The sequence below is a fragment of the Neopelma chrysocephalum genome, unplaced genomic scaffold, assembly GCF_003984885.1.
Source record: "Neopelma chrysocephalum unplaced genomic scaffold, ASM398488v2 Primary Assembly neopelma1_96845, whole genome shotgun sequence".
NCBI lineage: Eukaryota > Metazoa > Chordata > Aves > Passeriformes > Pipridae > Neopelma > Neopelma chrysocephalum.
The window spans coordinates 1,747,471-1,760,933 of record NW_020925488.1 but is presented as its reverse complement, the minus strand read 5'-3'; the positions used below and the strand labels follow the sequence as shown (position 1 = coordinate 1,760,933).

Genomic DNA, 13,463 nt, shown 5'->3' with positions numbered 1-13,463 from the left:
GGGACGGCGGCTGCATGTCGCCCACTGCGTGTGCCGGGAGAGGACATGTCCCAGCGGACGAGGCTGTGCCAAGGGCTCTCCCTTCATGCCCAAGGAGGGAGGCTTGGGGCCACAGCATGTTTTGGGTCAACAGTGACTTCCACCGGGGCTGGAGGGTTTCCCACTTACTGCATGGCCCTGCGGGATTTGAGATCCCAGGGACACTGCGGTCCCCCTCAAAACATCCAGCCTGAGGACAGCCTTGGGGTGGCAAGGATGCTGGGACCACCTGTGTCCCCTTGCTTTTTAATCCTTGAAGGTCTGGGGCTCGCCGCTCAATGGGTCGCAGGGGTGGGGTGGCCCTAGGTACTCAGTGATGGGAGTGGAGAAGGTTGCGTTCCTCTTGAAGGGAATGTTTCTGCTGAAGAGGGCAGTTACACCCTGGAGAGGAGAGAAGGGGAGAGGTCCCTGTCAGCAGCTGAGACCCCTGGGGTGCTGGCAGGGTGGGGTGCTGGGGGGCTTACTGGTAGTCCACGGGCTTGCTCCAGCCAGAAACTGGTTGGCTGCTCTGTCAAGTAGTTGTGGGGCTGCAAGTGGAAGCAAAGTGACAGTGGGCCAGGGGGACAGCACACTCGGGGGGGACACAGGAGCCTTGCAGCCTCCCTGGGAGCTGCCACAAGCTGGGGGGTGGGGAGGTGTCTCCTGCCTGTACCTGAGTGATGGGTGGAGATGTGGGCTGGAAGCCCCTGGCAGCGTAGTCCCGGTGCGTGGTGGAGACAGACTCCATGGGCTGCGGGCGGGCACGGATCTCCTCCTCCGTCTCCTTACTGCAGTCAGAGCAAACACCCCTCAGCTCTGGGGTACCCCCCACCCCACGTTCCCTCTGCCAGGGCACAGCCCCAGGGATGGGTGTCAGACAGGGGTGCAGGCTTGCCTGTATTTCTCGTAGAGCATGGACGCCAGCGTGGCCTTCCGCAGCCCTGCAGAGGGGAAGGTGCCATCAGCCCCCCCAGCTGAGATTCCCCCAGTGCCTTTCTGGGGGGCACACGGCTCAGGGGGGCTCAGCCTCACCTTGCCCCAGCAGCAGGGCCCTGTGTGGTGGGCGGTAGGTGTCCGTGGTGGAGCTGTCTGTGAGCGAGGACAGGAACTGATGGAGTGGCAGTCCATGGAAGCCGTGCTGGTGGGCGGAGTCCTCACCGCCTAGCTCCTGCCCCAGCCCAGAGTTCAGGGGGTCCACGACTTTCTGGGGATGGACAGTAGGGGCTGTGGAAGGGGGCGGGAACCCACCCTGCAGTGCCCCCCCATGCCTGCTCCTGGCTTTTAGGCTTTTGATAGCCCTAGAGGCACAAGCTGCAAAAAGGGGTCACAGTCCTTCCAGCCAGCTCCCTGTGGGAACGCTGGAGCAGGGACACCTGCAGCTTAGGCAGGGCTGACCTCTCCGGCCTGGTGGAGGTCTGCTGACCTTGTATGGCTGTCCCAAGCTAAGGAGTGCCTGGACTGCCCCTACGCTGGGCAAGCCCTCTTATGACACTTGAACAAACCATGGGGTCCCCAGGCTGTGGCAAAGTTTGACCCATCAGGTGCTCCCCAAGCCTTGCTTGCTCCACATCTCTACAATGAGCTGTGACATGGAACTCCTGCCCGCCAGCAGTGAGATCCCAGCTTCCCTCCCAAAGCCTCACTGTCACTCCCCATGTGCCTGCCCGTGCCTTTTGTGCTATTGAATTTCATCCCCCTTCTACCCACTGGGCTCAAGGTCATCTGGGAAGTCCTGGCTCAGCCAAGGGTGGCTATTTAAAGAGAGGGGTCTACCCAGGAGCGGGGAGCTTCACAGAATCAACATGTGGGATACGGTGGGGCCGGTTGAGGGCCATTTTCCCTGATGGAGTTACCTCCCCCAGCCAGGTGCGGATCGTGCGGCCCCGTCGGGTCACTGGCTGGCTGGGCTGCTCTGCTGGCTTTGGTGGGGAGGGGGGCTCCACCGGCACCTCCTCGCGACACAGTCCCCACTTTCCAAGCCAGGGAGGCAGCTTGATCTCAGAGGGATCATTCCCAGTCTCTCGAGCTGGCTCAGGGCTGGGCACGGGTGGCAGAGCCTCAGCAGGTGGCTCGGTGGGCATCTCCAGCACGTCAGCTATGTCCGACATCTCCTGGAGCCTCTTGGTGGTGGCCGTCAGTGGCTCCTCGTGGCATAGGAGCTTCTCCATGGGCACATCAGGCAGGCGGATATCACGCTGGACCCTGCTCAGGCATGGTGACCTCTCCCCAGGACATGTGGGACCCACGTGGCCTGTCAGAGCTACCCTGGAGATGGGAGCAAACCCTGAGGAAAGGCAGTGGGGCACATCCTTCAGCCCACCACATCCCCAGCCCCCACCAGCACGGGCAGGGCCCTGAGGCGAGGGACCCGGGGTCTCCTGCAGTATCACCTCCACGCTGGGACAAGGGACAAGGAAGGACTTCCCTCCGTTTGGGGGACAGAAGCAGCGCCTGCTGCTGGGTGTGTGCTCTGGAGGGGTCTCCCCCTCCACAGTTCCCTTCTGCCCGCTTGACCTCCTCCAGCAACATCCCTGTCTCCAGCCCGGGGCTCTGCCCCCCATATCCACCACCCTCCTCCCGGGGCGCTGCACCCCTTGCCTGGGCTCTGCCCCTTCCAGGGCCGTACCCCCCCATCCCCTTATCCGCCCCCTGCTCCCCCCTAATGCCCCACAGGCCGTGACCCCCAGCTCTCCCCCTCGGGGGTCACCCTGAGGGCTCTCAGTGCCCCCCAGTCCCGCTCCCGGCCGCACCCCCGGGGGGTGCCGGCTCCCGGCTCCATGGCGCGTGCGCGGGGGGCTGGAATGCGCGTCTCTCCATGGAGACGGCGCGCGACGGCCGCGTGCGCGCCTCCCATTGGCGGAGAGCACGGAGAGGGCGCGGCCAGAGCCCGCTATGGGTGGGGCCAAGAGGCGGGGTCGGATTGGAGAGGGGGCGTGGCCATGGAGAAGTAGGCGTGGTCAGGGATGGGGTGCGGGGGAGGGTGTGCGGGGGAGGGCAAGGGGGTGCGGGGAGATGGTGCAGGGGGATGGGGGTGCGGGAGGATGGGAGTGCGGGAGGATGGGAGTGCAGGGGTCGGGGATACAGGGGTGATGGGAGCCGGCGGTGTGGGGTCACGGAGGCGCAGGGGGGTTAGGAATGAGGGGAGATGCCATGCGGCGGTGCAGGTGGACAGGGGTGCGGGGGCACCGGGGTGCAAGGGTGCAGGGATAAGGGGGTGCTGGGGGGGCGGGGAGCGTGTGGGGCACAGGGGTGCAGGGGAGTGGGGGGCGCAGGAGCACGGCCGTGGCCGCACTGCGGGGCTCAGTCTGTCCCCATCTCTGGAATCCATGTCCTCCCCCGTCCCAGCCTGTCCCGGTGCCCTGGACAGGGGAGCGCTGTGCCTGAGCAGGACCAGCTCAGCCCCACTGTGGCGGCAGGAGAGACGTGCCCAGGGCTCCTGGGGACACGCTGCTGCCCACGGCTTGACCCAAGCGACCCCCAACCCCCACACACGCCCGCCCGCCCCAGGGACCCCCAATTGGCCCAGGGTGACGGGGCCGGACGTGCCCGGCGCCTGGCTGGGTGCAGCCGGCGTGGAGCAGCTGCCTCCCCTCCCCGCGAGCCCTCGCTGGGCCCCCGGCCCCATCCCTGCGGGGACCGAGCAGAAGAAGGGCCCTTTGATAGCGGGCGGCGAGGGCTGTTATTGCAGCGCTCTGCGGTGTGCGCCGGCGGGGCACCGCGGCCTCGGCGCTGGGGCCTCTGTTTTTCCTGGCTGGGAATGTGCCTGGCCCCTCTGGCCTCGGCCGGCCCTGGGGGGGCCCCCCACCGGGGACCGGCTCCTCCCTGCGGGCGCTCGGCCCCGCGCCAGGCAGGGGCTCCTCCGAGCCCATCTGCTGTGCAGCTGCAGCGAGTACGGAGAGGCAGGAGGCATGGCCCGAGCTCATCTCGTGCCTCCCCCATGCTGAGGCAACATCAGCCCTGCTGCCGTTGGAGGGGAGTGCCAGGATGTCCCCGAGGGCTGGGGTGTCGCTGTGAGGGTTCTGGGGCGAATACTGCTGGTGCTGCCCCCACGCTCAGCCGCGGGCCCAGCACTGGCCCCTGTGGTGCACCCGAATGGCAGCTTGGGCTCCCTGTCCCAGCTTGCACCCCGGGTGCTCTTCCCAGAAGCATCCCCAGGTTCCCCACCAGACACACGTGGGCTTGCCAAAAGCCTGACCAGGCAGGGGGGGTGCCTGGGGGACACTGAAGAGACACTAACAGCACCACAGTACAGTGCAGGACAGGAACCTTAGCGATGCCAGCCCGGAGGGGTGCACTCACTGTGGGGCAGACCAAACCCCGGGGTGGCCAATGGGCCATCTCTGTGGGGCTGTGACCTGACAGCATCACAGTGGGGCAGCAGCCCTGGAGCTGCTGGAGCACATCTGGCTGCCTCTTGCCGGCTGACACATCCCCCGCAGCCCCCCTGCCCGGCTCTTTTGGGAACTTGCGTCATTTGTGATCCTCCTCAGCTGAAGAACCAAAACAGCCGTTGGCCCTCATCCCCTCTGCCCTCCCCACCTCAGCCCCATGGGGCTGTGACCACTGTCCTGCCCCACAGCTGCTCGGGGACTGACAAAATAAACCTGGCACAGGAAGAAACACGATGGCAGGCGTCCAGCCCCTGACCTCGCGTGCCAGCACATGCCCTCAGCCCAGCACAGCATTCCCTGGAGGGCTGCTCCAGGTGAGCCCTGGGGAATGATGTACGGGGGATCCCTAGCCCCTCTTCGGAGTCCCCACCTCCCCAGCGATACCGAGCCCCGATTTGGGGTACCCATCCCTGAGGCAGGGTTGTCCTTCGTCCAAGACTGTGACCCCATCCTGTGCTGAGCCTCGTAGGCAGGAAGCACTAGCCATCAACATTTTTAAGGCTCATTTACACCCCAAAAACATTCCCCGTGCTATTCTGGGTGTGTATGTGTGGGAAGCGAACTAGGCTCTGCCACAGCCCCACGCAGCTCCCGGGGGGCCCCTGCCGCCAGCGCCACCGAGCCGGGGGATGAACAGAGCCACCATTCTCCCCGGCGGGCTGCGGTCCCCTGCGCGGCGGCTGGCGGGGGCCCAGCCAGCCCTGGCGGTGGTGCCAGGTGGGCCGTGCACCACGCCAGCACCGGCCCCCGCCACTAAATATAGCCCCGGCGCCCGGCCACGGAGCAGCGGGAGCGGGAGGCACGCGGCAGGGAGCGGGCGGCCGCATGCGCGGAGCCCCCGCGTGCGCTCCCCTCGCCGGGTGGATGTGGACACGTGCAGGCATGAGACTGCGGCCAAGGGGTGTAAACACGAGTGCGTTACAGTGCTGGTGGTGTTTTGCATGTAGGGGAGCCTGGGGTGTGCAGTGCAGTGAGTTTTCCACTGCAGTGCACACACAGGCGGTGCAGCGGGGGCACAGGGCTATGTGTACGTGGAGGGGGCAGCAGGCCTGCCCACCACTCAGGCTGTTCTGCACTGTGCTCTGCTCAGGGCTATGAACCCCCTGGGAGCTCACAGTGAGGTCCCTCTAGGGTAGGGAGGAGTGAGTACATGTGCAATCATCGCTTTTAGATCAATTAAATGCAATTAGCTGCTTTTGCAGAGCAGAGAAGCATCAGTGCCCAGTGTGGGGCTCTGGCAGGAACACAGTGGTGCTTGGGGGGCACACTGAGGCAGGGCGAGGGCATTCAGGGGTGCAGGGACTGTGTGGTGGCAGTGGGTCTGGGCGGATAGCACTGAGCTGCTGACACTCCTGGGATGTTCCCCAGTTTGGGGACACCCTTGTGGCACACAGTCTGCTCCCCCCAGCCCAGCACCAGGATAGGCCTTTTCCCAGTGGCATGTGGGCACTCCCCCAAATTCCTTTTGTTTCAACCACGGGGCTCCAGAGCATCTCCAACATGGGCAGGTTGGCATGTGGGGAGCCCAGACCCTCTGCAAAAAACAGGGTAGCAACTCCCCACTGCTGCAACACCAGAGGCCAGCCCTGCCCAGGCCAGCCACTCCCACCCCTAAGAAACCCCTCGCCTAAGAAAGCCACCTGAACATGGAGCCACTGAAGCCACCACCAAGGAGATGCTTTATTGGGGGGTGGTAGGCAGTGGGGGGTCAGCCAGGGGGCCAGCCCATCTGCCGCCCCCCCAGGACATGGAGGTGCAGGTGGTAGACGGACTGGGCACCGTGCTTCCCGTCATTGATCACTGTCAGGAGAGGGACAGGGGTCAGGTCACCCCCTTGCGTGCCCAGGCCCCCAGGACCACCAGGGAGGGTCCTGCCCCACGGCACGGTAGGGGACACCAACTCACCAAGGCGGTAGCCGTCAGCCAGCCCCTCTGCCTGTGCCGTGCGTGCTGCCACCACCAGCAAGTGCCCCAGGAGCTGCAGGAGAGGAGAGCAGGAGGGTCAGCACTCAGTGACCCCTACTGCCAATGTCCCAGGGACTCCCCTGGACTCACCTCGGTGTCTTGGGGACCCACACGGCTGATCCGGGGGATGGGGCGCTTGGGGATCACCAGGAAGTGCACAGGGGCTTGGGGGGCCACATCACGGAAGACCAGGCACTGCCAGGGGGTGCAGGGTGAGCACCACACCCGTGGGTGCTGCCCCCTCCCCCGGTGGGAACACATGCCCTGCTGTCCCCACTACCTTGTCATCTTCATAGAGGATGGTGGCAGGGATGGTGCGGTCGATGATCTTGCTGAAGATGGTGGGCTGCCCGCCCGCCTCCGCGCCGGCCGCCGCCGCTCGCTGTGCCTTGCTCACCTCCCCATCCCTCCCGCTGGGCGCCGACACGCACCGCTGGGCCAGGAGGGCACACAGAGCTTAGGGCCTGTCCCCTCGGGCGGGCAGGAGCACGGGGAGGGGACACGCAAGCGAGAGTGATGGAAGGAGGGACGCACATGGGGTGATGGGGGACACGGCTGGGAGTGAAAGGGGAACACATGGGGGGATATACATGCGGGTGCAGCCCGGGATATGGGGGCGATGCATGTAGGGGTGGTGGGGCACGTGATGGGGGAATGCACATGGGGGTGATTGGACTAATGCACGGGGGGTCATGGGGGGTGTGGTAGGGGTGCACGTGGGGACCGATGGGATACGTATAGGGGTCCTGGGGGCTGCACATGGGGTTGCTGCTCGGGTACGACCGTGGGGTGCACAGGGGTTGACAGCGAGGTGCACACGGGGGTTACGCACACGGGGATAATGGAGGGCTGTGTCCACGGGAGTGACGGGGAGGCTGTGCCCACGGGGGTGCAGGCCGGGGCGGGGGTGGGTGCGCACGGGTGATCCCAGGCCCCGTTCCGTGCCTGGGGGTGCGCGGGTCGGCGCTCACGTCCGCCGCGGACCTTGCCCGAGGGCGGGAGCAGCGGCGAGCGTCGCGCTGGGCGAGGGCCCGGCCCGGTGCCCCTGTCCCCCCAGCCCACCCCGCTATGTCTCTCCCACCCCGGTGTGTCCCTCCACCCCCGCGCCCACCTGCCCCACTCGCAGCGCGCCCCGCACCAGGCCCCGCGCCAGCACCGCCGCCATGGCCGCCGCGCCCGCCCCCCTCGTCACTCACATCCCGGTCCCGCCCCACACCCTTAAAGCGCCCGCACCCGCCCGCGCCCACGCGTGACGCGAAGGCGACCCCCGCGCCGCAGAGTCCCGGCGGGGACCCTCTGACCGGGGACAGGGTCACTTCCTCCCTGTGGGGAGTCCCGACCGCGGGGATGCCGCCCGACCTCCCCTCCCTCTACGGGTGGGTGTTGTGACCACGCAGCTAAGGAGCCCGGGTGGGAGGCTGTGCCAGGCGGGTTTATTGGCACTCAGAAGCCCATGCGTGGGCGCTTGCGGCGGGTCTGCGAGGCAGAAGAGAGCTGGCTCTGGGAGGAGGGGATGCAGAGCTGGCTGGCCTGGCTACCAGGGAGCTCTGGGGGCTCAGGGGGCCCCTCGGCCCACACCGACAGGTAGTCCCGCAGCGTCTTCCGCCGCTCCTTGGGGATGCCGCGGCAGCGCAGGCTCTGCGAGGACAGGAGCGCTTCATCGGGTGCCGGCGAGGCCGGGGGGCTGCCGGGTAGGGGGCTGCTGGCTGGGGGGGAGCTCTCCTGGGAGAGAACGTGTGGGCGGCTTGGGGAAAGCAGCAGGGGTCCTGCATCGCTGAGCTCGGACAGCTCCGACTGGTAGGTGAGGGAGGAGGTAAAACTGGCCGAGAGGCTGCGCCGGCCCCGTGCTCGTTTCTGCCGCCGCCGCCGCTCCCGCAGCGCCCGCTGTCTCTGTGCCATGCTGAAGCTCGTCCTGTCCTCCCACCACTGCTCCCAGTCCCCGGACCAGGCTGCTGTCAGACGGGTGCTCAGGAGGTCTGGACCCCCCTCTGGCTCCAGGGGCTGTGGCAGGGCAGGGGGCTGGAGGGCCATGGGCTCCCAGCGCTGGATGTGGCCCCCTTCCCGCATGGCCTGGCGCAGCTGCTGCCGCACTTGCCTCTGCAGGGCAGTGGGACCCGTTGGCCCTTCCAGCTCTTTGCGGGTGAAGAGGCGCCTCTGGCTGAGGCTGGGGGGCAAGGAGCGCTGGGGGGGCTCCCTGCAGCCTCTGAAAAGAGCCCTCAACCAGCGGTGGTACCGCAGGGCTGCAGCTGGGCTGGGCACCGCTGGGGTGGGCTGGGGGCTGGCACAGGGCTCCTGGGGCAGTTCAGCTTCCTCTGGGGGTGCTGGTGTGCCTGTGTTCTCCTCCTCCTCCTCCTCGTTGATAATCACCTCCAGGTTGGACAAGTAGAACGTTTGCTCTTCCTCCTCTTCTTCCTCCTCACTGCCCAAGCCCAGTGGGCTGCTGGCTGGAGCCTCGAAGAGAGGGGAAGAGCCAGGGGCTGTTGTGGCCTCATCCCTCAAGGTGGGTGCAGGGGGAAGCACTGCCTCGTGGGTCAGCCTCTGGCAGAAGACATCCCCAGCCTCGGAGAGCTGGAAAACCAGCATGGTCTCACACGTCCCATCCTCTTGCAGCATGGCGGCCAGCCCTGCAGAGGCAGGAGAGACATTTTCACCAGGGTTCCAGTCCTGGGGTTCCTGCAGGGGCCTGGCCAGCAGTTGGGGTTGCCTCCACTCCTCAGTGAGCACTCACTGCCGGATCCTGACCCGCACATCATTTTCTAGGTCATTAATCTCTTGCACAGGGTTGTTTGGGGCTTTGCTTTCACTTTGTCAGCCACCCTCCAACCAGGCCATGGACAAGGGCTACACTGCACCCTCCATTCCACCTTCTCCCCTGCCAAGACCTGCACCCCAGGGCAGTGTGGGACACCCACCTGCAGCCGGGGCTCCGAGGCGCTGCTGGAGCAGGCGGTGGCGGTGTGGGAGCTGGGTGGGCAGGTGCTGCAGGCACCCAGCGATGCTGTGCAGCTTCTGTGGAGCCCCCGCCAGCTGGCAGGCCGACTGGCTGCCCCCTGAGGAAACACACCCCAAAAACAGGGCAGTGAGCACGGATGCCAGGGCAGCAGCTGGTCCCAGCAGTGAGGAGGCTGGGACACAGGCACAGAGGAGCCCCAGCCCTGCAGCACCCCTGCAGCTCCGTCTCTCACCCCGGTATTGCAGCAGCAACAGTTCCTGGGTGCAGGATGCGCCGAGCAGCACTTTATGGGTCCTCCCAGGATCCCCTGGCATCAGGTGGGCAAAGAGCGGGGGGGCCTTCATCATGTGTGCCCACTTCAGCACAGGCACCAGTGGCAACCGCTCGTCCAGCACGTACACGGAGAACTGGGGCAGGGGGCACGGCTGAGCAGGGGCACACCCCAAGAGCGACCCCCCTGCCCCACAGGCATTGAGAGAGCCAGCTGTGCCAGGTGTCTCTCCCAGCTGCCAGCTCTGGTGGGACTCACCTGGGTGGTGACAAGGTACTGTGAGGGGTGAGCCCTGCCCAGGTACAGGGGCAGCACCACGCGCTCGCCCTGCTGGCAGCCCGCTTCCTCGCCCACCTTGAATAAGTCGAAGTGGCATTTCTTGGGGGCCTGCAGCAGCACAGCAAGGTGCAGTCAGCACTTTGGGCTGGGGAACCCTCTCCCCTGCCTGCCCCCAGCCCCGTGCCCACCCTCCCAGGCTCCCCCTCCCAGCCTCACCCGGGCATCCAGGCACTGCAAGCCGGTGCGGTCGGCACAGCTCAGCACCCGTGGGTGGGCGGTGAAGTCACTCCAGCGCCAGGGTGAATGGTCCCGAAAAAACATGGTCTGGGGGTCATGGCGGAGCTGCTGCAGCCTGCGGGGAGATGGCAGCGTCAGCAAAGGGAAGGGCTGCCCCTCTCACTTGCTCCCCGCCCCCTGAGACTCTGTTGTCTGCATGAGCTCCCAGCCAGCCCTGAGTGCCTCATCTCACCCTGTCTCGACGCTCCAGAGGTAGATGGTCCCACTCTGAGTGCAGACTGCCAGCTCCCCGGGAAGGTGAGGGCTGCAGGATCACAGAATCACAGAATATGCTGAGTTGGAAGGAGGCCACAAGGATCATCAAAGTCCAACTCCTGGCCCTGCACAGGACCATCCCCAAGGGTTACACCATGTGCCTGAGAGTATCATCCAAACGCTTCTTGAACTCTGTCAGGCTTGGTGCTGTGACCACTTCCCTGGGGAGCCTCTTCCAGTGCCCAACCACCCTCTGGGAGAAGAACCTTCCTCTAATATGAAAACTAAACCTGCGTGACACAACTTCAGGCCATTCCCTTGGGTTCTGTCACTGGTCACCACATAGAAGAGATGACTGCCTGCCCCTCTTCTTTTCCTCATGAGGAAGTTGTAGCTGCAATGAGGTCTCTCCTCAGTTTCCTCTTCTCCAGGCTGAACAGAACCAAGTGACCTCAGTCCCACAGCTCCTCATGTGGCATACCCTCAAGGCCCTTCACCATCTTCACTGCCCTCCTTTGGATGCTCATTAAAAACCTGGCACGGCATCACCCCCACAGGGAGCAGGGCAGCACCAGCAAAGCCCTGTCCTGCAGCACATACCTGACAGTGAGGCAGGAGGCAGGCACATCAGTATGGATGACCTGCAGTGGGGTGGGAGCTGTCCCTGTCCTGCCTGGCACCCTCCAAACTCCGCAGTGATAGTCTGAGCGGACCCCAATGAAATCTGTCAGGCAGAAGGAGGTGGCACATGAGCTGGCAGCGTCCTGGGGGCTCCCTGCCACCCCTTCACCCCAAGTCCTGCCTGTCCCAGGGCTCGCTCACCTTCCCCATCCACTCGGGCTGCAGCCACCTGCCGGATGCGTCCGCTGAGTTCAAACTGTGCCGGGGAGCCTCGGGCACGGGGCAGCTCCTCCAGCACCATGTCCTGGAAAACTGGGATGCCAGCTAAGGGCAGTACAACGTGACCCCCTTTCCCTTCCCTCCCCTCCCCAGGGACACCCCATGGAAAGGATACAGAGGTGGTTCATGGCCTGCCCTCCAGGGTACACCAGGCGGCCTGTCCGTGACTTTGTGTCGCCGGGGGGCAGCCAGGCCAGTGCCCCCCCTGTGAGGCTGTCATCGAAGAGCAGGTCAGACCACTGCAGCAGCAGCTCCTCGTGCAGGCAGTCCGCCAGCAGCCCCAGTGGCACCTCAAAGAGCCAGTCACGGCACAGGTGAGAGAACCAGCGCAGGCGGGAGGCCAAGTGCTGCCTGTGGCAGCCGCTGCAAGGCACGGACAGCATCAGGTGAGGGGACAGAGGAGCCCTCCCCAGAGCTGTGCAGGGCAGGGGACATGGGGACACACTCACCGCCGGGCCTCCAGACGGTCAATGTCCTCCATCAGGGCTGTCATCCGGATGGCGGTGCTCCGGGCTGGCCTCTGCGGGGAGGAGCAGGCAGAGGTTGGGGCTGCAGGGGGAATGGTGGGCGACAGCCTGTTCCCCCCAGGACTGACACTGACCTTCAGGCTGGAGTTGCCCAGGTAGAAGTTCTTGTGCAGCAGCCGCCCCATGGAGCCAAATGCGTCCTCCGGATGATCCACAAAGAAATGGCCCAGCTGTGCAGGAAGGACAGGGATAAGTTGGGATGTGCAGAGATCCCATACTCCCCTCCAAGGTCCGTGGCAGGACACGGCGCCCCCAGCCCCACCTGCTTGGCAAAGTCCAGGGTGGCTCCAGACCTGCCTGCCCGGAGCTTCCTGCACACACTGTTGCGGTACAGGATGTCCTGAGGAGTGGGCGACGGGATCCAGCGGCCTGTGGGGAGAGGGCAGGGGCTGCCTGGCACCGGGACACGAGCACCGGGACAGCGCTCAGCACCCCCGGGCAGGGGTGGAGGCGGGACGGGATGTGCCCCGAAGGGCCGCCGCGCAGCATCCCTCGCTGCTCCCGCGGCTCTCACCGGCGCCGGGCGGCAGCACCGGCACGGCCGCGGCCTCGGCAGGGTTCCAAGTTTCGTCCTTCCCGCCTCGGCGGGGCACGAACGCCGGCTGCGCCTGCGGAAGGAGGAAAGAGGAGAGTCAGAACGGCTCCCGCGCGTCCCACCGGGGTCCCTCGGCCGCGCCAGACCCCCGCGGCCCGGGCAGGGCCTCACCTGATGGCGGCTGGGGCCGAGGCTGCCCTCCAGCACCTGGCCGTGCTCGCCCCAGCCAGCGGCCGGCGCCGGGCCGCCCTCTTCCCGCGGCGGGCCGGCACCGAAGTAAGAGGGGAAGAGAACGGCGGGGAACTCCATGGCTCGGGAGAGGAGCGGGGCCGGGGGTCCCGAGGGTCCCGCAGGCACAGCGCGGCCACCGGGAATGGCGTCACCGCCGCCACGCACCAATCAGCTCCCGGCAAGGAAGCGGGGCCAGAGCGCCGCCCGCGGTACGGCGGCGCGGGGCGGGAGCGCCCCCTGGCGGCTTGGAGGAAAAAACGCGCCACGGGCGGGGGGAGCGGGACAGGACCGGGATGGGAATGGGACGGGACCAGGATGGGAACGGGACGGAGGGATGGGAATGGGACAGGACCGGGATGACAACGGGACAAAACCGGGATGGGAACGGGACAGGACTGGGTTGGGAACGGGACGGGTGGAGCGGTGGGACAGGGACGGGAACGGGACAAGGACTGGAACAGGACGGAGGGAGCGGTGGGACCGTGACGGGAACGGGACGGGACCGGGATGAGAACGGGACGGGACCGAGATGGGAATAGGACAGGATCGGGATGGGAGCGGGATGGGAATGGGACGGGGGTAGAGGGACAGGAATGGGACAGGACCAGGATGAGAACGGGACAAGACCAGGATGGGAACGGGACAGGACCGGGACGGGAACAGGACGGTGGTAGAGGGACAAGAATGGGACAGGACCGGGATGGGAACGGGACGGGGGGTGCGGGAGGGGACGGGATCGGGCTGGGAACGGGACGGGGTCGGGATGGGCACGGGACTGGACCGGGTCTAGAACGGGACGGAGGGAGCGGTGGGACGGGAACAGGGTGGGGGGAGCGGTGGGACCAGGACAGGAACAGGATGGGATCGGGCAGGGGGAACGGTGGGGCAGGGCTGGACCAGG

The 13,463-nt window shown here is 66.2% G+C and overlaps 3 protein-coding genes across 4 annotated transcripts; all 3 read right to left on the bottom strand.

Annotated features, from left to right (window-relative positions):
- Nucleotides 1–241: 241 nt before the first annotated feature.
- Nucleotides 242–2,884, bottom strand: SPAG8 (sperm associated antigen 8). Its single transcript, XM_027670437.1, has 7 exons — nucleotides 2,769–2,884; nucleotides 1,872–2,283; nucleotides 1,051–1,222; nucleotides 914–959; nucleotides 692–806; nucleotides 504–566; nucleotides 242–420 (listed from the first exon to the last, which is right to left on the bottom strand). The coding sequence occupies exons 1-7, from the start codon at nucleotides 2,870–2,872 to the stop codon at nucleotides 286–288; spliced, it is 1,047 nt and encodes a 348-aa protein (XP_027526238.1). The 5' UTR covers nucleotides 2,873–2,884; the 3' UTR covers nucleotides 242–285.
- Nucleotides 2,885–6,062: 3,178 nt separating this feature from the next.
- Nucleotides 6,063–7,539, bottom strand: HINT2 (histidine triad nucleotide binding protein 2). Its single transcript, XM_027670450.1, has 5 exons — nucleotides 7,486–7,539; nucleotides 6,655–6,807; nucleotides 6,465–6,569; nucleotides 6,315–6,387; nucleotides 6,063–6,209 (listed from the first exon to the last, which is right to left on the bottom strand). Exons 1-5 carry the CDS (start codon nucleotides 7,537–7,539, stop codon nucleotides 6,118–6,120), a joined length of 477 nt encoding a protein of 158 aa, XP_027526251.1. The 3' UTR covers nucleotides 6,063–6,117.
- Nucleotides 7,540–7,785: 246 nt separating this feature from the next.
- TAF1C (TATA-box binding protein associated factor, RNA polymerase I subunit C) lies at nucleotides 7,786–12,820 on the bottom strand. Of its 2 annotated transcripts, XM_027670449.1 has the most exons (14): nucleotides 12,503–12,820; nucleotides 12,311–12,404; nucleotides 12,059–12,165; nucleotides 11,871–11,966; nucleotides 11,719–11,789; nucleotides 11,385–11,632; nucleotides 11,192–11,302; nucleotides 10,970–11,093; nucleotides 10,347–10,418; nucleotides 10,094–10,229; nucleotides 9,857–9,985; nucleotides 9,560–9,734; nucleotides 9,287–9,424; nucleotides 7,786–8,998 (listed from the first exon to the last, which is right to left on the bottom strand). In XM_027670449.1, exons 1-14 carry the CDS (start codon nucleotides 12,638–12,640, stop codon nucleotides 7,818–7,820), a joined length of 2,820 nt encoding a protein of 939 aa, XP_027526250.1. In that variant the 5' UTR covers nucleotides 12,641–12,820; the 3' UTR covers nucleotides 7,786–7,817. The 2 variants fall into 2 exon arrangements, with proteins under 2 accessions (XP_027526250.1, XP_027526249.1); XM_027670448.1 differs by having other exon boundaries at nucleotides 11,719–11,966.
- Nucleotides 12,821–13,463: the final 643 nt, after the last annotated feature.